The 20,753-nt window shown below is 46.8% G+C and overlaps 3 protein-coding genes across 7 annotated transcripts; 2 read left to right on the top strand and 1 right to left on the bottom strand.

Annotated features, from left to right (window-relative positions):
- The first annotated feature begins 1,945 nt into the window (after positions 1-1,945).
- Positions 1,946-4,869, top strand: gstt2 (glutathione S-transferase theta 2). Its single transcript, XM_004085209.3, has 5 exons — positions 1,946-2,158; positions 3,435-3,522; positions 3,938-4,088; positions 4,161-4,337; positions 4,414-4,869. The coding sequence occupies exons 1-5, from the start codon at positions 2,038-2,040 to the stop codon at positions 4,558-4,560; spliced, it is 684 nt and encodes a 227-aa protein (XP_004085257.1). The 5' UTR covers positions 1,946-2,037; the 3' UTR covers positions 4,561-4,869.
- A 1,491-nt stretch (positions 4,870-6,360) lies between these two features.
- On the bottom strand, positions 6,361-12,911 carry chek2 (checkpoint kinase 2). Of its 2 annotated transcripts, none has more exons than XM_004085208.5 (14): positions 12,777-12,911; positions 12,271-12,545; positions 12,053-12,177; positions 8,912-9,044; positions 8,742-8,832; positions 8,580-8,676; positions 8,421-8,474; positions 8,082-8,146; positions 7,901-8,000; positions 7,732-7,818; positions 7,324-7,487; positions 7,129-7,244; positions 6,693-6,778; positions 6,361-6,617 (listed from the first exon to the last, which is right to left on the bottom strand). In XM_004085208.5, exons 2-14 carry the CDS (start codon positions 12,536-12,538, stop codon positions 6,423-6,425), a joined length of 1,581 nt encoding a protein of 526 aa, XP_004085256.1. In that variant the 5' UTR covers positions 12,539-12,545; positions 12,777-12,911; the 3' UTR covers positions 6,361-6,422. The 2 variants fall into 2 exon arrangements, with proteins under 2 accessions (XP_004085256.1, XP_011491917.1); XM_011493615.4 differs by having other exon boundaries at positions 12,626-12,855.
- Positions 12,902-20,432, top strand: entr1 (endosome associated trafficking regulator 1). 4 transcript variants are annotated; one of them, XM_078952140.1, is made up of 11 exons: positions 12,935-13,074; positions 13,560-13,717; positions 15,085-15,197; positions 15,275-15,343; positions 15,408-15,505; positions 15,589-15,697; positions 15,763-15,836; positions 15,916-16,027; positions 18,635-18,697; positions 19,133-19,272; positions 19,403-20,432. In XM_078952140.1, exons 2-11 carry the CDS (start codon positions 13,696-13,698, stop codon positions 19,491-19,493), a joined length of 891 nt encoding a protein of 296 aa, XP_078808266.1. In that variant the 5' UTR covers positions 12,935-13,074; positions 13,560-13,695; the 3' UTR covers positions 19,494-20,432. The 4 variants fall into 4 exon arrangements, with proteins under 4 accessions (XP_023814590.1, XP_011491915.1, XP_078808265.1 ...); XM_011493613.4 differs by lacking the exon at positions 13,560-13,717 and having other exon boundaries at positions 12,903-13,074; XM_078952139.1 differs by lacking the exon at positions 13,560-13,717 and having other exon boundaries at positions 12,905-13,074; positions 15,411-15,505.
- The last annotated feature ends 321 nt before the right edge of the window (positions 20,433-20,753 follow it).

Raw genomic sequence — 20,753 nt, 5'->3', positions numbered from 1 at the left:
CTACCAGCAGATGGCGCCCTTTTTACTGGAAGTTTACAACGAATGTATTTCTAATGACACCCTACCCTGGAGTATGACCCAAGGACTTATTACCCTTATCCCAAAACCTCACAAAGATTTACTCTATATTGATAATTGGAGACCCATCTGTCTTCTTAATAATGATTACAAAATTTTAGCTTTAGTTTTTGCTAAAATAATTGAATCTGTTCTTAACTCAGTAATAGATGAATCACAATCAGGTTTTTTACCCAACAGACAAATCACAAACAACATTCGTTTAGTTTTGGACATACTCGATTACTCTTATCTAAGTGCAGATGACAGAAGACATCAGTCACGTATCTTGGTATAATAATATCAAAAACTGAAAATGATAGAGGTAATACTAACTTTTTTCCAATTATTGATAAAATGAAAAAGAGGTTTAACCTCTGGCTCTTACGTGACCTTTCCATTAAAGGTGGAATTCTCCTCTCCAAGGCTGAAGGGCTCTCCAGAGTCATTTATGCCGCTCAGTCTCTTTATGTCAGTAACATCGTTAGCAAAACTGTTGATAAACTGCTATGCGACTTTGTCTGGACAAACCGAACTCATCATATAAGGAAATCTGTTCTAATGAATGATTACACTAGTGGGGGTCTGAACTTTCTGGATTTCAGTACCTTAAATATGACTTTTAAAATCAATTGGATTAGAAAGTTTTTGAAAAATCCGAACTCTCTGTGGAACTTCATTCCCAATTATATTTTCTCCCAGGTTGGTGGTCTCGACTTTTTACTGCTCTGCTCCTACAAGCCCGACAAAGTGCCCATCAAACTGTCTTCATTTCATAAACAGATGTTACTTGCTTGGTCCATGATTTATAAACATCATTTTTCTCCTCACAGGTTTTACATTTGGAACAATAGATATATTCTTTGTAAAAACAAAACTATCTTTATTCAACAGTGGTTTGATAATAATATCAGACTAGTTAGTCAATTATTCAATCAACAAAGTCAACTTTACACTTACATCGAATTTCTTCAGTTCTACCAGATCCCTGTTTCTGTGAAGGATTTTTCGGTTGTTTTTGATGCTGTTTCCCTCAACCTCACCTATCTTTATAAAGGATCTCCATCTGCTCCCCAACCACAGCTTCATGTGACGGACACTGCTGTCGGAAAACTCTGCTTCTCTGCTTTGAGAAATCAAAACAAAGCCATCCAAAGACTGTTTCAGCAGGAGCTAAAAACTGAATCCCCGGCCATAACTTTCTGGACTTCACATCACGGTCAAATGTGTTGGGAAAAGGTTTGGCTTCTGCCAAACAAATATCTTCTAAACAACAAAGTGAAAGAGGTTTCGTTCAAGATCATTCATAGGTTTTATCCAACAAATCAGTATATGCAAAGACTGAAAAGGGATATTGATAAAAACTGTTCTTTCTGTTCTCAGTCTGAGGAAAAGTTAGTGCATATTTTTACACAGTACACAGAAAAAATGTGGGACAAATTTGATAAAAACTCAAATTTATCCACATTTTAATTTAACCTGGAAAAACATCTTATTTGGTTACGTTAATTATGATAAGACATTTTTATCTCAATTTTATTTAATAAATCTACTGATTTTATTAACCAAGTATTATATTGACAAATCTAAATTCAGCAATAAAGCTCTTAATTTTCTTGGTTTACTAGCAAGTTAGATGTTACTTACATTCCATTTCCCCCAGTACAAACAAAAAAGCTATTAAAACGTATCACCTTGCTCAGCTGTATAATTTAATGTAAGTTTATTTTCTTGATTGTATATCCCCTGGCGTTTATTTTGAACATTTGATGTACAGTTTATTGTTTCTTGTTCTGCATCAATAAAAAAATAAATAAAAAAACAAACAAAAAAAAACAACTTCAGAAATAGACCGTTAAGTTTTACAGAGAGCGTCCAGCAGAGGGCGGTAGAGGCCGCTGCAGGCTGAGGCCCTGCAGCAGAAGAAGAGGCGGACTCCACCGCTGCTGTGGTTCGTCAGATCCGCATCGACCCGCTCCGATGGCGCCTGGCCGGCTGGAGGTGTACCTGGACCTGCTGTCGCAGCCCTGCCGGGCCGTGCAGATCCTGCTGACCCGCACCGGGATCCCGCATAAGGTCTGCGCCGTGGCGCTGCGCAAAGGTAACTTACTAACCTTCCCGCAGGGAGGGAGCTGAACGAGCCAGCTGAGCTGACGAGTCGGGATCACCTACTAGCGCTTAGTTCTGACCTCTGAGCCCGTGAACTTTAACCCACAACAGATTCAGATGAAGCGCGAGACCGCGACTGTAAAGAGAATGGAAGGAGAACATTTTTCTGCAGTGAACCTTAATGGATCATGATCTGCACCTCCTGTCTCACTCTCACTGCTACCAAAACGATCAAAAGAGTCGGGTCCACCTCACCTGCTGAACACACGTCTGTCTGACTTCTATATCTAATAGGCTGCAGTCTCTGCCAGAAAATCATTTTTCACGTCACAAGTTCAACTTGACTTAAGATGAGGTTACCTGAAACATTAAATTATTTAAAAAATTCCATTTAAAACCAATTGAATTAGGTTCCTTCCATTAGGCTCCTTTTTGACTTGACTTGTTTACATTTTGTTAAAAAAACTTTTTGAACTCCACATTTTAGACAGAACAGAGTGTGGAGATGAGGGGAGATGTTTTTATAAAGTTGACTTCATGCCGTAGACAGAATCCAATTTTCAAATCTGCTGTTGAGACTAAATTTCAGGGATTTGCTTTGACCTCTGTTTGAGTGAACTTCCTTAATGAGTCCATTTCTGCTGCTCGCTCGCTTGTATCTATTTATTTATTTAGTTAGTTAGTTTGTGTTCAGCTTTTTGACACCAAAACCCAAGTGGGATCTCTGTCTCCTGGTCCAGATGTCTGATCACACGTGTCCTCCAGCCTTCTTCCTCCTCCAATCACAGCTTAGGTCTTCCTCTGTCCCTGCAGGTCAACAGAAACAAAAAGCTTCTTTTCTGCACAAAGCATGAATGTGGTTTGAAGCCTGATGTGGATCAGCTTTGAGAGCTTTGAACGCAGTAAAGGTTGTAGGGAATAAGGTGAAAAATCCCTTTTATTAACTTACAATAGTCACGTAATCGTCTGTATACGTGCAGCCAGTGCTGATCTTCTGTGTTGGCTGCACAGACCAGAGGAAGGGTTAAGGTTAGGGTTACCTTTAGGTTTAGGTTAATACGTACGACCATTATCAACATTTAGCCTTGGACACACTTAAAATGCATGCAGTGCAGCCATACGCATCTTAAATTACCATGTTTTTGTGCTCAGTCGCATAAATAATATCAACCTTTATTTCAACATGGGCTCAACTTTATGAAAGTTAAGAGACGCTGGATGAAGGATATAGATGTAATTGTTTCTAACAGGTCGTTTGTGTTTTTCAGGAGAACACAGGACCCCAGAGTTCACCAAACTGAACCCCATGCAGAAGGTTCCCGTCATGGTGGACAACGGCTTTGTGCTCACAGAGAGGTGTGCATGTGCACACACACACACACACACACACACACAAACTCTAAAAAAGCTCAGACATTTGACTGACATCTGGCTTCTCAGGTGAACCTCGCTGTAGATTTTATGTCAGCTACATTTGGAATCCCTGGTAAATATGTCATTTAAAGTCCCATTCATGATTGACCTCCAACATTGACCTCATTCTATGCCCAGCTCCCTGCAGAGCAGTTTCAGTGTGAGGCCCCGCCCACATTAAGGAAAGGTTCCTTTAGTCTAGGTGACTTGACTTGTATCACTAAAGGTAAACTTCTGGCTTTACTGGTGTTTGGGGATGGGAGACCCCATCTGCTTCGTGCACAGAAACACAGACGGCGGTTGGGAATTCTTTGGTAGTTTATCATAAACCATAGCTGCTTCGGTTTGTGTGTCACAGTGACGCCATCCTGAAGTACCTGACCACAAAACCGGGCGTTCCTGAGCACTGGTATCCGCCTCAGCCGGACCGCAGAGCTCGCGTGGACGAGTACGCCGCGTGGCATCACACCAACACGCGCCCGCACGCTGCCAAAGTCTTCCTCCTGGAGGTGAGCCTGCGCCCACTGCCACCCGTGCCGCCGCCGCCGCCGAACAGGTGACCTTCAGGTGCGTCTCTGCAGGTGCTGTTCCCGATGCAGACCGGCTCTCCGGTGGACGAGGCGCGGCTGCAGCGCGCGCTCTCGGAGCTGGACGGCACCCTGGATAAGCTGGAGTCCATGTTTCTCCGCCGTCAGCCGTTCCTATGCGGCGATGACATCACCATTGCAGATCTGCTCGCAGTCTGCGAGATCATGCAGGTGGGACGTTAGTGCAGGCCGGGGGAGGGCCTCACTGAATGATTGGTCTGAGCGCGCTCATTGTGCTTCTCTGCAGCCTCTCGGGGGAGGGCGGGACATCCTTAAGGACCGCCCACTTCTGCAGCGCTGGAAGAGCCGCGTCCAGTCGGCTGTCGGCGAGGCTTTTGATGAGGCTCACTCAGTGCTGTATGCCCTCAGGGACCGCCGCAAAGCCAAGCTGTGATGTCATTAAGAGGCGGAGTCAGCAGAGGTTTCAAATCTTCGCTGCTGCACGAGGAAGAGGAGCTTAATTTGAGTGTTGTAATAAACTCTTAATCAATAATCTGAGGTCCAGAAAAAGCTTTAACCACCCTTAAAACACCTGTGGTGTGATGTCACTGAACACCTGCAGAGGCCTTTGTCGTCGCATCAGAACTGATCTGATTGGTTCGTTCTGGTGAGGGTTAGCATTTCAATCCCGATTCATTCAGACTTTGATGCACTTTAACGTTTTGTAATGAAAAAATAAATAAAACTAATGTTATTTTCTCAATTCCTGTCTCACTGTCATGAATGCAGCGCCTCCCACAGGATCACATTAGAACTGCACCCTGATACTGGAAATCCAACTATTGCCATTTAAGATTAAAATAAACTAAACAAAAAATTGCTGAAACTCTCCAACATGTTTCTGTTATAAAAGGAAAACCTGTACAATGTTTTCTGAAAGATCTGAAGTTTGACCCAAATCCTGTGTTTCTCACAAATACGTTTCAAGTCTAATAAAAATACAAGACAGTTTTTAGCTCCGTTTATCAATGGAGGAAAACATCCAAGCCTTAATTATTAATGAAAACTGCAGCACCTCTTCCCAGAAGGGAGATAGTCTCACAACTTGCAGAATACCATGAGACTTCTGCCTCACAGGGTTTACTTTCCCGAGAAAGTTTCTGCCTTCAGTTATTTCAGGAAAACAGGTGATCGGAAGCTTCATACATTTCCCTCTGATGGAGAAAAAAATCAAGATCCACCTGGATCTTGATTTCACATTCCATCATCCATTTTAGAAGAACATAAACACTCACTTGAGCACAGGTGTTAGCTCACCTTTGCACTAATAGTTTGCGTAATTGAATGAAATATTTCACACTAGTTGGTTTGAATGCATAAGTATGCATGTGGGAACAATATTTGTATTGTGTACATGTTGACATGTGGACATTTTTGTAGCCAACAGGTGTGTTTATAACATTTCTGTGTGTGTGTGGACAGGCCCCGCCCTTATAGACGTGTATTTCATCTGAACCTCACTGCAATGATTATAACATCCAGAAACTTGTTGCTTTGTGCTGCTTCATGGTTTTATCCCCCCCTTCTATAATCACCCTCCTACCCCCCCTCTCTCTTCTTCCCTTCTTTCCTTTTCCGTCCGGTCCAACACAGATTTTCAAATAGGATTAAAATGAATAAAGTTTGGCTTCAATTCCAAAAGGGGTTTATTCAATCATACCTCATGTTTGTCAGAAAATTCATAACCCCTGTTGTTAAAATAAAATATGTCCAACACAAAAGGCCTTCAGCTCTCATCTGTTTGCCCAGCTGTTGGACAGGACAAGTTAAAAAAAAAAAATCCACCTGGGAGCTCTTTACCAGTTTACCATGTGTAAAAATATGGCTGACATACCCTTTCAATCATTTTGCACCTAAAGAGGTGAAATGAAATAATGCCTGAATGTGGTGGAATGTCCATCCATCCTGTAAACCTGCCTGCATGTGTTTGGGGTTTGGGAGAGGCAAACATGTCATCAGTCCATCACAATGCTGAGACTTTCCTTTTGGGTGGTTGCCATGGCAGCTTGAGACTGTTATGGTGGTGACGTCCTGGTCTGCAGCCATTGTTCTTCATAAACCACAGCTCCTAGTTTCTTTCTCGCCTGACTGTAAACCCAGTTTGATCCCAGCTCTCATAGCCTCCAGAGCAACTACAGCAGAATGTCTCTGGGAACTTCTCAGCACCAGAACATCCAGGTCCAGACCAGATAAATAAAGTGAACGGGCTGAACTTTATTTTATAACTGAAACTGGGACAAAGAATATTTACAGCAGCTAATGGACAGTTTGGCTACGCTTAGCAGGATGCTCCTCGTCGTCTTCTTCCCGTTCTCGTTTTCTGTGGCTGGTGTCCCCTGATGCCGAAAGCGCCTCCTGCTGTGTCGGGGTTACCATGGCAACAGGTGCTGGATCGTGGGTAGCATCGTTTGGGTACATGAGCCTCTTAGCCGTCGCCAGCATTTCCTGATCCTGAAACCATCGGCTGGCGTGAGACGTGTGCTTCATGAACAATCCTATGGCATCTGGGTCAGCGGCTGGAGTCACCTGTAGCCAGGGGTGCTGCAGAGCTTCATCGATGCTCATCCTCTCTTTGGGGTCGACCACCAGCAGCTTCCTCACCATGTCCTTTGCTACACAGAGAACAGAGTCAGTCCTATCCGACTGGAGAGCTCAACAAACGATGCAAATGACGACAAATGGCGCCAACAATCTCCTGCGGCAACACCATCAACAGTTGAAAGTGCACAATGCTAAAGTTGGTTTGTGATTCACAGCTGGAAACTGTAAATCTGAAGCTAACTTCAGCGGTTCAGACTGTTTTCAGATTGAGGCAGCTGGGTTACAGTCAAACTGTTGCAGGTTTTGGTTTATTTCTTTCATGTCCTTTGCAGAACATATGCTGCCAACGCGCTGGAGCACTTGTTCCCACTCAGTATTTTTTACCCCTTCAGCAAACTGCCCCCACAGGTGTGGATCTCACCTTGGTTTGAAATGTGTTTCCACTTGTAGGGAACCATAGTGAACTCTCCTCGAATGATCTGCTCCGACACAGAATGGTTCCCAAATTTCTCGTGGAACGGGGCGTAGCCGCTCAGACTGGAGAGGACAGACAGACACACAGGTGGTGACAGAACGCCTGTCGAGTCAGCACAACAGGTGTAGGGGGAGGAGCTACCAGACAAAGAGCAGGACCCCGAGGCTCCAGGCGTCCACAGCCAGGCCATAGCCGGTGGTGTTGGCGTGGGTGAAGACCTCAGGAGCCAGGTAGGATGGAGTCCCACACAGAGTCCGCATCAGGGCAGCCTCTTCCAGGATCCTGGACTGGTTAAAGTCCGTCACCTGAAATACAGGTCAGGGTGAAGTTGAGGAGTCCACTTCATCTATAATCATTTAATTAATCATTGATCAAAGGAGGGGTGTTCAGGAAAAAAAAACAATTTATTGGAAATGTCCCTTTTTCCCCTTTAAATGTTTTACTTTTCTTCAGTTTAACATGAGTTAATGTATGTTGGAACAGAAGTTAACCAAACAAATGCTTCATTTCTTCTTGGAATCCATTCTTAGCAGTGAGATTCCCGGTCACCTTGATGAGGCATACGTCTTCGTTGGAGGACAGCAGGATGTTCTCCGGCTTCAGGTCTCTGTGGATGATCCCGTTACTGTGGAGGTACTGGGCACACACACACACACAGAGTTACCAGGGCTGCGTGTGTGCACGTGGCGTCACCGCGGCGACGGTAGCGGGCACTTACGTGGACGGCGCAGAGCATCTGGTAGAAGTAGAGTTTGGCCACAGATTCCTTGAGCTGCTGCTGAGACTTGACTTTATTGAAGAGCTCGCCCCCCTCCATCCTGACACACGGATAGCTGAGCTTAGTGTGCGCATGAAAGCACACACACACACACACACACAGTCGGTTCAGAGACACTCACATCTCGAGGACGATGAAGTAACTGTCCTCTGTCTGGTAGAAGTCCTCCGTCTTTATTAGACAAGGCTGCAGGACACAAGAGCGTAGACAAAAGAGGTAACAATAAAGAACAGGAGAATAGATGAGGAGGTGGGAAAGAGATGGAGAAAGGGGTGTAGGAGAAGAAAAAAGTAGACAAGAGGACTGGCAGATCAGGACAACAGGATGGAGGAAAGAGGAGGAAGTGATACCACAGGATGTGGCGGTAGGACAGGAAAGAAGTGCTATGGAGAGAAGAGGTTGAGGTCTGACGGAAAGGTGGAGGGTCTTCAGTCACTGAAGGAGTCTCTGTTTCACTCACGTGGTCGACCCTCTGCAGAATCTTGATTTCTGTCTCTGCGTTCCGTGTGGCAGTCTGTGATTGGACGATAAACCTAAAAGGTTACTGCTACTGTCACAGCAAACATTTAGGTCCCGTGTCCCTGAATGCAAAGGAGGGAAGGAAGGAAGGAAGACTCACCCCCTCTGACTGGAAGTTCTTCTTGTTGATGACCTTGACTGCGACCTTCCTGCAGGTAGATCGCTCGAAGGCCAGCCGCACCTCCCCACACACACCTCTGCAAGACACATTCCCCGTGAGGAGCAAAACAGGAAGTGACAACACAGACGTGAAGGGACTCACGCGCCAATTCGCCGAGTCAGCAGATACTTCTCCTGCAGGTCTTTGGGGAGACTGGACTGATCGTCTGACATGAGATCAATGAAAACAAACACTGCAGAGAGGCAGAACCGGGTCAGGATGGGCAGCACCACGGCAGGCGGCTGATGGTTCAGGTTGGACAGGTGTGTCACCTCTGTTTCGCTGTTCGGCCAGAGACAGGACGGCGTTGTTGACCAGAGGAAGTTTCTTATTTTTACCAACTAGAAGACCGTCCACAAAGGTACCGTTATTACTGAGATCTTCCACAAAGACCTGAGAGTCCTCCTGACATGAGAAGACAGAGAGACAGACAGATAAACAATGAAATGAACAATGAGACACACAGGTGTGCGGTCAGACAGAAACACACAGGTGTGTGGTAAGAAACAGAAACACAAAGGTGTGCGGTCAGACATAGAAACAGACAGTTGTGCGGTCCGACACAGAAACACACAGGTGTGTGGTCAGACACAGAACCGCACAGGTGTGTGGTCAGACACAGAAACACACAGGTGTGTGGTCAGACACAGAAACACACAGGTGTGTGGTCAGACACAGAAACACACAGGTGTGTGGTCAGACACAGAAACACACAGGTGTGTGGTCAGACACAGAAACACACAGGTGTGTGGTCTGACACAGAAACTCACAGGTGTGTGGTCAGAAACAGATACACACAGGGAGGCGTTCAGACAAAGAAACACACAGGTGTGCGTTCAGACACAGAAACACACAGGTGTGTGGTCAGACACAGAAACACACAGGTGTGTGGTCCGACACAGAAACACACAGGTGTGTGGTCCGACACAGAAACACACAGGTGTGTGGTCAGACAAAGAAACACACAGGTGTGCTGTCAGACACAGAAATACACAGGTGTGTGGTCAGACACAGAAACACACAGGTGTGTGGTCAGACACAGAAACACACAGGTGTGTGGTCAGACACAGAAACACACAGGTGTGTGGTCCGACACAGAAACACACAGGTGTGTGGTCCGACACAGAAACACACAGGTGTGCGGTCAGACACAGAAACACACAGGTGTGCGGTCAGACACAGAAACACACAGGTGTGTGGTCAGACACAGAAACACACAGGTGTGTGGTCAGACACAGAAACACACAGGTGTGTGGTCAGACACAGAAACACACAGGTGTGTGGTCAGACACAGAAACACACAGGTGTGTGGTCTGACACAGAAACTCACAGGTGTGTGGTCAGAAACAGATACACACAGGGAGGCGTTCAGACAAAGAAACACACAGGTGTGCGTTCAGACACAGAAACACACAGGTGTTTGGTCAGACACAGAAACACACAGGTGTGTGGTCCGACACAGAAACACACAGGTGTGTGGTCCGACACAGAAACAAACAGGTGTGTGGTCAGACACAGAACCGCACAGGTGTGCGTTCAGACAAAGAAACACACAGGTGTGCTGTCAGACACAGAAATACACAGGTGTGTGGTCAGACACAGAAACACACAGGTGTGCGGTCAGACACAGAAACACACAGGTGTGCGGTCAGACACAGAAACACACAGGTGTGTGGTCAGACACAGAAACCCACAGGTGTGTGGTCAGACACAGAAAAACAAAGCTTCGGTCAGACACAGAAACCCACAGGTGTGTGGTCAGACACAGAAAAACAAAGCTTCGGTCAGACACAGCAACACACAGGTGTGCGGTCAGACACAGAAACACACAGGTGTGCGGTCACACACAGAAACACACAGGTGTGTGGTCAGACACAGAAACAAACAGGTGTGCGGTCAAACACAGAAACACACAGGTGGGCGGTCAGACACAGAAACACACAGGTGGGCGGTCAGACACAGAAACACACAGGTGTGTGGTCAGACACAGAAACACACAGGTGTGTGGTCAGACACAGAAAAACAAAGATTCGGTCAGAAACACACAGGTGTATGGTCAGAAACAGAAACACACAGTTGTGTGTCAGACACAGAAACACACAGGTGTAGTCGGAGAGAGAAATACATGTGTTTGACCAGGAAGAGAAACACACAGGTGTGCAGCCAGACTAAGAAATGCACAGGTGTGCCATCAGACAGAGAAAGACACAAGCGTGCGGTCAGACAGAGATATAGACAGGAGTGTGATCAATCACACAAAAAAGTGGATACCATATAGAGCAGTGTTTCTCGACCAGTGTGCCGCAGCACACCAGTGTGCCGTGGGAGATGGTCAAGTGTGCCATGGGAAATTGCCCTCATTAACTGATCAAAAACATTTCCCATCTCCAGGATTTCAGCTCTGTGTTCAACCAAACAGGCCCTGATAAAACACTGAGGAGTTAGGAATATAAAAGATCGTAAAATACTTTTTCTTTGCGTTTATTTTATTTTATTAAAGACATTTTGATAAGAATGACGCAATTCAGCTGCACCTTCGGCTGTATTTTGGAAAAGTCCCGTCCCTTTACTGTATCCACCAATAATTCCTGGGGGCTTAATCACATGTCATCAGTCTGACCAATCAGAAGTGCTTAAAGTCTTCACTTCCTTGTCCCGATTAAGCTCATAAAGTCGCTCAGTTCTAACAAAAATACCAGCTAAAGCTCGTCTTTAGCGGTGTAGCTTTCCACAGAATCCGGTATCAGACCGTGGAACAAGTGAACAAAACAATGAAGCTCCGAAAAGCGATCTTCGGCCGTTTTATGCACTACATCTCCCATGATGCATCGGTTTGTGAGAGTGACAGCGCACAAGGAGATCTGTTGTTAAACGTCTTGAAACCAACGAACACACATCAAACTGTTTTTAAATCTTCTAACTTAACTTTTATTGCATCTTTAAGAAAAAACAGCTGCAGTTTCCAGCTTTTTCTGCCACAATTATCTCAAAAATGCATGTGAGATTGTGCAGGGGCTGTAGATCAATACAGACTACGAGTTTCTCCTTTTTTTTTTTTTTGGATGCTGGTGTGCCGCGGGATTTTTTTTAAGGTTAAAGTGTGCCGTGGCTCAGAAAAGGTTAAAAAACACTGATATAAAGAGACAGACAGGTGTTTGGTCAGACAGAGATCAGATAAGAAACAGACAGTGCAGTCAAACACGGAAATAGACAGGTGTGAGATAAAACAGAGACAGACTGCTGTGTGGTTAAATGGAGATAGACAGGTGTGCAGCTAACCAAAGAGACAGCCAGATGTTTGGTCAGAGAGAGAGAGAGACGGGTGTTTGGTCAGAGAGACAGACGGGTATCATTGAGAGACAACCTGTCTGTGGTAAGACAGACAGGTTGGTACGCAGCAGCTCGGCTCTCACTCTGAAGATCCTGAAGTGTTTCTTGCTGTAGATTCTGAACTTTCTGGAACCCCTCTCTTCCGGGTCATCCAGGACGTAGTTACATGTGGAATCCCGTCCAAACAGGTACTGGTCCGCAATGCAGTCTGGAACCCTCAAACACAGACCAGGTTCTCAGTTAGGTCTAGAATCAAAGACAGCATCTGAACCGTTCTGTGGGGTGACGGCTGGAGAATCACCGTGGCTCCTGAAGCCTTTGGCCATGGGCAGCAGGCGGCCCCAGGGTTGTGGTTCTGGTTCTTGCTCCTCCGGGACAGAAGCGAGTGTGACAGGAATGGTGTCCACGCTGCTCAGAGTCCCAGACCCGCTGGAAGACTGACTGCCTGAAGTGGGCCCGCTGGACGAACCGGACCCTGGCTGAGACTGGGACTGAGACCTCACCTGAGAGGGGGACATAGTGGACTGGGTCTGGGACGTGCCCTCCACCTCAGCCGTCTCCGCGGACATTGTGGACCTGCAGAACCAGATAAAGAACCTCTGAGTCTTCCCGTATCTTCTATCCTTTCACCAAGACAGAACCCACTTGAGCAGGACCTTTTGGACCAGATCTGCATGTGGAACTCTGCGCGGGAAGACCCATGCTTTCCAGGGAAAAAACAACCGGAACCGGAACCCAAGCAGTTCACAGCTGCAACCGCGTCCACACACGGAGCTGGTCGAGCACTCGGTACTGGGCCACACTCACCGCTGCTTCTTCCGGGTTTTAAAAGAACCGAACCTGTCCAAACACGACACGTGCGGTGCAGCTCCTCTGCAGGACTCTTCGAGCTGACGTCACGTGCCACCCGCAGCCAGTCAGGAGTCACAGATCAGTCACGTGACGGTGGAGTTGGAGGGGGGATTTCCGGGTCTGAACCGGACCAGCTTTTGCGACATGACAGTGTGGCTCTGCTAACCCGACCGAACCAAACCGAACCGAACCGAGCTGCCTGTGGCTGACATGTCCGGCCAGAGGCGCGGAAAGACCTTGATCATCACCGACGGTGAGAGCTTCGGTCCGGTTCTGATCTAAACTCGGATTCTGACGGTTTGGGTTCTCGTGAAACAGTGACGTCACTGATCTTCACGCAGAAGTTAGCTTCTGATGTAACTATGAAGGAGAAAGTTCAGGAACCGACAGTCGGTTATCTGCTGCCCAGAATCTGACACGTGACACACATGATCACATCTCCAGATCCAGTCTTCACCTCCAGAACCTTCTTAGAAGTCCTCCCCCAGGATCTGTCCTCCTTCCATCCCAACATGATGAAACAGCTTGAAGCTGCTTCCTCTCATCTGGTCTCCTGATCACATGCAGATCCACCTGCGTTTGTCCGGACTTGGGACAAGCACGTGAAAGCTCTGGACTGTGTTTCCTTGTAGTTAAATTATTTTTCCCACAGCGTACTTCTGTGATGTCTAATGTGTCTTGAATACCCAGTTTCCCCTTCTGCATTTTTGGTGTTCACCTTTCTGCACATCCCTTCAGGGGTCGCCACAGCGAATCAGCTTTCACTGATCCGCACAGGTGGAGACTTGGATAAGAGGCGAAACGTCTTCTAACTTTAAAAACCAAGTCCAGATGACATCCCCTAAACCTACTACAATGGAACCAACCTGGATGAATGAGAGTCTTCATAGACACAGGTGGAGATTGTTACACCGGATGGCCTTAAAGACACAACCTTGTATTTTACCCGGGCTGGGGACCGGCACAGGGAGACCCAGCCTTGGGCCCTGTCGTGTCTGCATACTTGGGCAGTAGCAGGAAAGGCCTTACCCAAGGACCCACTCTGGGAATCAAACCCTCGTTTTCCTTTAACACACTGAGCCATCCAGCCGCTCCAAAGTTGCCCGTTACCGTGAATAATGATGCATTAGCTTACAGTCATGTAACGTCTATTCAGCAGCCATATCTGCTAAGGCTTGTTGTATATTCCCACTTTTTTCTAATTTTCTGACATTTTTTGCTGACATGTTGGAAGTTTTCCTTGAGCTTTATGGACACACCCCTACATGTGTCATTATTATTATAAACCTGCTCCACCTCCTGTTTGTGACATCACTGCTGCAACATGAAGGTTGGTGAGGATTTGTCGGACTATTGTCTCTATGTGAGCGCTGGACTGGGTAACCCCTCCCACTTCCTGTTCCAAACAGGAACTACCTGCTGGTTCCAAGAAACCAAAATCGCACAGATTTCTATAGAGAAATAAACAGCTGTTATTCAGAAGAAACATTCCTGATCCGATACATTTTTTTAAAAGATGATCTTGACAATACTGATTTTTTTTCACGATATTTTATCCGAGATGCGATTTATTCAGATTATAAACGGACGAATCAGATGCCTCAGTGAAAACGTGGAACTTTCAAAACATTTGATTGACAGGTTTCGTCTAGCCCGCTTTTAGTGCAAGGGATGTGGACTTCCAACAAGCTCACTCCTGATTGGTGAGAGTTGTTGCCATAGAAACAGTAATTCAGGCCCGGACCAATCTGCTGACATCTGGTCGTAACACGGCGGCGTCCGTATTGTCAAAAAGTGGCGACTGAACTGACTTGATATGGTTGGAGCCGGCAGAAAAGCCTTTTCAACCGGTGACGTCATGCTCACTCAGTCCAGTTCTCTGATCCATTTAGGGGTTGTGACCAAACATGTAAATGAACAAATGCCAAAGCTGCGGTTAAAACATGTGAGCTGGTCTTCAGTAGAAGAAGACACAGCGTCTTCAACCTCTGACACATTCCTGTGGTCGAGCCCTAGATGCGTTCTTTGTTGAATCGACGTTTCATGACTTGATATACACGCCTGAGACCACGTGACCTGCATTTGGCGGTTATTAACCAGGTTATCCCAAAAAAAGAAAAGGCGTATTAACAACAGACACGTTTCATTTTGACCGTTATCTAACAGAGAACAATTTCAATGGGAAACACTGATTTCCCCTTAACTGTTTAATGGAAAGCTGTGATTCAGACCTGAAGGTCATCGCTGTCCTTCACACCTGCAGATGAGGAAGAGGAGGAGGGGCAGGCGGAGGACCTGAACCCGTTCTCCTTCAGGGAGTTCATGCGCTGGAAGACTCACGACGGAGACCCGGAGCAGGACCAGAACCAAGTGGAGGTAAGGAGACCGTGACCTACAGAGCCATGAATAGGAGGAGTGGAGGGAGGAGCCTGACGTGTTTGTGATTGGCTCAGAGGAACCTGCCTCACCTGGATGCGGACATCAGCAGCTGCTTCCTGTCTGAGACTCACCTGGCAACGCAGGTACGATGGCGTCACATTCGCTCCCATTTCCGTGTTCAGAAGATGTGATGAAAATGTCAATCAGGAGGAGGAGGAGTGGGGGCGGAGCTTCCAGTCAGGCGTGGAGAGCACCTCCTCCCTGTGCACTGAAGATGATGAAGAGGAGGAGGAAGAGGAGACGCGGTGAGTCATTACTGAGGTCCACTCTCCTAAATGAGGGGTGGGGATTATGATCTTCATCTTCGGACCTCCTCCTCTTCCTACAGGTTCTCCTCTAAGCCCGAAGGACACACAGAGAACTATGAGGGAGACGATGAAACCTCCCTGGCTGAGGCTGCCCCCACCTGCAGGAGGAGGACTGCTCAGATGCAGCAGGTAAGGCCCCCCGTTATCAGCACGGCCCCCCCTTCATGCAGCGTTAATAAAGCTGTTTGTCTCAGCTGAAGGAGGAGAACCAGTCTCTGAGGAGGACGCTCAGGGAGCTGCAGAGGAGAGCCGAGGATGACCAGCGCAGGTCAGGAGCAGCCAATCACAGCGCCTCACTGCCCGGCACCTGCCTACTTACCCAGCATGCCTCTGTGCTCCTCCTGCAGGGTGACACAGCTGACAGAAGAGCTGCTGCAGAGGAGGCGTCAGGAGGAGAAGGAGGCGCAGGATCTTGAGAACATGGTTCACTCCGTGGAGCAGAACCTGCAGCTGATGACGGTGAGACGACGGACAGTCCTGATGGTTGATCTGACAGAGAGAGACAGGTGTTTGGTTTGAGGCAGAGTGCTCCTGAAGGACGGCGTGCTCAAAGCCACGCCCCTTTGTTCGCATTGGCTGTCCTCAGAGCAGACGAGGGGGTTGGCTGTGGATGACGTCAGGCATGAAAGCTCACCTGAACGGCGGTGCCGACCAGAATAGAGAATCATTTCTGGAGTCAGAACGCAGACCGGCTCCAAAAGAACCAAAAGGCACACAAGCTGTGAACCATGTGGTGGTTTGATTCCTGTCTCGCTCGCCCAAGTGTCCATGGGCAAGAGAATGAACCCTCCTCCACTGCTGCTGCTGGATATGTGTTGGGAGCAGTACAGCGAAGAGAGCCATTGTCAGTGTGTGAATGTATGTGTCTGTGTGTGTGAGTGTATGTGTGTGAATGTGTGTGTGTGTGTGTGTGTGTGTGTGTGTGTGTGAATGTGTGTGTGCACGGGTGAACATTAATCAGTTTAAAAATGAACCCAAACAAATGATTTCACCCAGACTCAACAGATAATGTTTAAGTGTGGTTGTTGATGATTGCAATGGATGCTGGGTAATTCTAATGTTATTGCTGGCAATCGATTAATTCATTCCCGAGTCAAAGCTGAATGATTATTACAGCTACAATAACCTGCAGCTTCTGTTATTGTGCTTTAATTCTGTCAAATGGAGGCTTTTTTCCTGCTTCAACTAAAAGGACTGAATGGTTGATTATTATCACAGAGGGCATCGATTTATCGGTTGTTCTATTTATAACACAAATGAAATAAATAAACTAACCTGTAAGGCACTGCGGGTCTTAAAGACCCACGCCAGTGAAAATGGTGTTTTTAAAATGATTCTGGAGCATTTTTATGATGATGGAGGACATGGATAAAAGACGTTAAAGATCCTACTTTGGTCCCCCCCCCCCCCACACTCTAACACCGTTCAGAGCAGAGCATGAAGACCCATGGTCGCCGCTTTCTGTTTTCATAATAAAACGCCTTATCTGTTCTACACAAAAATAATATTTATTCACACGCCAAAGATATCTCCTCACAAAGATTTCTGTACTCTTACTGAGTATTTTTTAGTTATTAGTACATAAACATTGTATTTGTGATTGAAGATATAAGGGAAGGAGAGGGCGAGAGGGGGGTGATGGTGGTGTGTGGGGGGGGGGGGGGGGGGGATCAGAATCAGCTTTATTGGCCAAGTACAGTGCATGTACCAGGAATGTGGCTTCAGTGTCTTGTGCTCTCCTGCAAACTAGAAAGAAATAAAAAAGTGTAATGGGGTAAATACAAAAAAAAGGATGAATAACAAACAAAAAAAGTAATAAAAGGTAGATATAGAAATGAATAAACATAACTAAATAAAAATGCAGTGGTAGTTCTGGTGTTTCTGTGGTTCTGTTCCGTGTTCTTGAGTGGTCTGGAGTCAGGAGTTCATTTGAGTGACAGCTCGGGGGAAGTAGCTGTCTTTGTGGCGAGTGGTTTTGGTTCGCATTGTCCTTAAGCGCCGCCCTGATGAGAGGAGGCTGAAGAGGCAGTGTCCGGGAGGAGAGGGGTCTTTTACGATTCTGCCAGCCCGCTTCCTGACTCTGGATCGGTACAGGTCCTGAATGGAGGGAAGGCTGGAAGGCTGGAACCAATAATCCTCTCAGCAGATCTGATAATTCTCTGCAGTCTGCTCCTGTAGTGTTTGGTTGCTGATCCAAACCAGACCGTGATGGATGCGGTCAGGACAGACTGGATGGTCAGCAGCTCCTGAGGCAGGTTGAACTTCTTGAGTTGTCACAGGAAGTAAAACCTCTGCTGAGCCTTTTTCCAGAGTGAGTCAATGTGAGAGGTCCACTTAAGGTCCTGTGGACCCCAGGAACCTGTGTGAGTCTGAAAGTTTATGTGTGGGGGGGTGTGGGGGGGTGGAGTATGTCCACTGTCATCTCCACCGTTTTAAGTGGGTTCAGCTCCAGGTGGTTCTGGCTGCACCAGAGAACGAGCCGCTCCACTTCTCCTCTGTATCATCACCGTCCGAGCTGGTCAGCATGGATGGATGGATAGATTCTGGAGGCAAGAGTTATATTACACTTCTAAAAACCCAGTTGAGAGAGAGAGAGAGAGAGAGAGAATCAAAACATGATTCTAGTGAGAATTTAAAGGATGATGGAAAACCACTAAATAAGTAGACGCCATTTAACATAAAGTCCAGAGTGAATCTAAGGAAGCACCATCATAGAAGTTTGTCTGGTGAGACGATATGTGCAGACGTGTGTGATGTTTGCTTGACACATGCAGGCAGTTAGCCCATTTAATTCTGCTATCTGGGTTAACAACAATCGGCATATAGATGCGCGTTTGTGCTTCCAACACCTCCCTTCACCCCTGCACACAGGTCTGCAGATGTGAGAACTGGACTGAGTGACCCCGCCCCCCCTGGCGTTCCAAACAGGAAGTACCCGCTGACTCCAAGAAGCTAAAATCTCATAGACTTCTACAGAGAAATAAACAGCTGTCGTTCTATTGGTCAGAACAACCATTCTGTGTGTAATTCTATTTTCTGCATGCGTGTTTGTCTCTTGTTTGACAGAAACGAGCCCTTAAGGCAGAAAACACAGTTTCCAGACTGAAGGCGGAGCTTCAGCAGCTGCAGGTGAGATCTATTAACCTCAGGTGTTCTTCTAACTGGGATCCATTCAGTTAAACTAGAATCTGCATTTAATTTATAATTACTTTGAATTTGAATCTGACGCCTTGTGATTTGGCTAAATGCTCGTTGTCCACAAGAAGGGAATTAGTAGCAGGAAATGTTTATTTTCTCCAATGAGAGAAGAATTCATGGCAGAATTTCCAGGATAAGTCTGTAAAGTATCAATAAAGGTTTTCATTGGAGGACAATCTTACCTTCAACAGACTTTCCATCAGACCTCCACTTTGTTTTTCTCATTTTCAGATGCATCACAGTCATGTTAGTGTTTTCTTGGGGGTCTGGTTTTTAACTTCTAAAACATCCTTAGAGATGAAACAGAACCTTTCCTGATCACAAACGCAGGTTTGGGTCAGAAGTTCTCGTTCTGTTGTGTTTCAGGGCGAGGTGCAGCGTCTGTCATCGGAGAACTGCAGCCTGAAAGCAGCAGAGTCTCAGGTCGTCATGACGATGAGGCAGAACGCCCAGGTGGCCTCCGAGTACTTGAACAAGACGACGAGCCGCGCCTACTCTTCCATCCGGTCAGTGTTTGCGTGTCCGGGTTTGGGACGGAACCAAACTCTCCCGTTTGACAGAGTTTGTTGATTCTATTGAGTTCTTCACCTTCACGCTTTAGCTCAAGGTGATGTAAGAACACATTTCTGTGTGCAGTCAGCTGATGGGGGAAGCGGAGACTCTCCGCTTGGTGTCTCAGCTGCTTCAGTCCATCGAGAAGATCTCCAGCGTGGATGCAGAGTCCTGAGCCGCTCCTCATCCTCACGCCGCCGCCCTCAGTCATGGAACCGATCCCAGGTCAGAGGGCGGGGCCATCAACCAGGGGACGCGGATGAAGCTTCACACTGAAGATCATCATCATCCTCTTCATGAACTTGAGCTAAAAATGGAGGTTTCTGCCTCTCCTGGTGAGAGGTGAAGCCGCCTTTCAGCAATAGATTTCAAATCGTCCGTATTTGCTGTAATCTGTCTGTTATTTGAACAGTTTTCTCAGATGTTTATCTCTCTGAGGTCATTTTGAAATGTCAGATGCGCCACTGAAAAGATGTTTTTTGAGATCACCTTCATCCCAAACTTCAGTGGAAACCTGAAGAAGTTCCAGCTTTGGGGAAATCTGGTCCAGAGTTCAGCTTGATGCGGTTTGTGGATGTTGGACTGCCATCTAGTGGTGTGGAGTGGACTGGTCTTCCAAACTGGACCAAGCGATGAACGTATGAAGGCCTTTGACCCCGAACTCTGACCTTCAGCAGATCCCCTCCGTGCTCAGCCCCCCCTGGCAGCTGTAGATGTAAACCCGCTCATCCTGCTCTCCAGGAAAACCATTTATTTACACATCATGTTTGAGGACCACTGATCTTTGAATTCAAAGAGAGTTTTGATCTTTGAACACGCCTCCACGCCGTGTTTGCTGCTCTGCATGTGCTGATAGTGAAAACCTCAGAAAGGCCAGGCGGAGGGGCGCGCACAGGCCGCGGCTATAAACGTTCTGACATCTGTGGTTGCTATGGTTACAGGGTGTGAAGTGCTGAGTTCATGAAAACCTTTTCGTCAGGTGTTACAGGGGGTGTGACCCCCCACTTGACTCTGAGGAATCGTGCCAAAATGCATCATTTCACCATGAAACATGCAAACAGACTGTGTCATTGCTTTATTTTTTAGAGGGAAATAAATGATGTTGAACTTTTAATGTTTTTATCAAACGTCTCACGATGCAGAATAAGAATCCTTCAGGTTTTTGGCTATAAAATGTTATGACCCTCCTTCAGAGGACTGAGCTTTGGTGGGGAGGCCTTTAGAGAGGTGGAGGGTGTTCGGGGGGGGGGGGTCATCACTCAGCCTCCACTCACAGCTGAACCGGGGAGCCGGCTCTCCTTCACCTCCCCCTAACAGAGATGGCTGAGCTTGGCCTCCATGGTTGGAGAGCAGCCGGCCATCAGAAGCTGCTGGCACCTTCCAGTGAGACAGGATTTCTGCTCTGAAGTTTGAGGCTCATTGTGAACCTCCTGTG

The sequence above is a fragment of the Oryzias latipes genome, chromosome 9, assembly GCF_053564925.1.
Source record: "Oryzias latipes strain Hd-rR chromosome 9, Olatipes_Hd-rR_3.1".
Taxonomy (NCBI): Eukaryota; Metazoa; Chordata; class Actinopteri; order Beloniformes; family Adrianichthyidae; genus Oryzias; species Oryzias latipes.
This window is presented reverse-complemented; position numbering and strand designations above follow the sequence as displayed.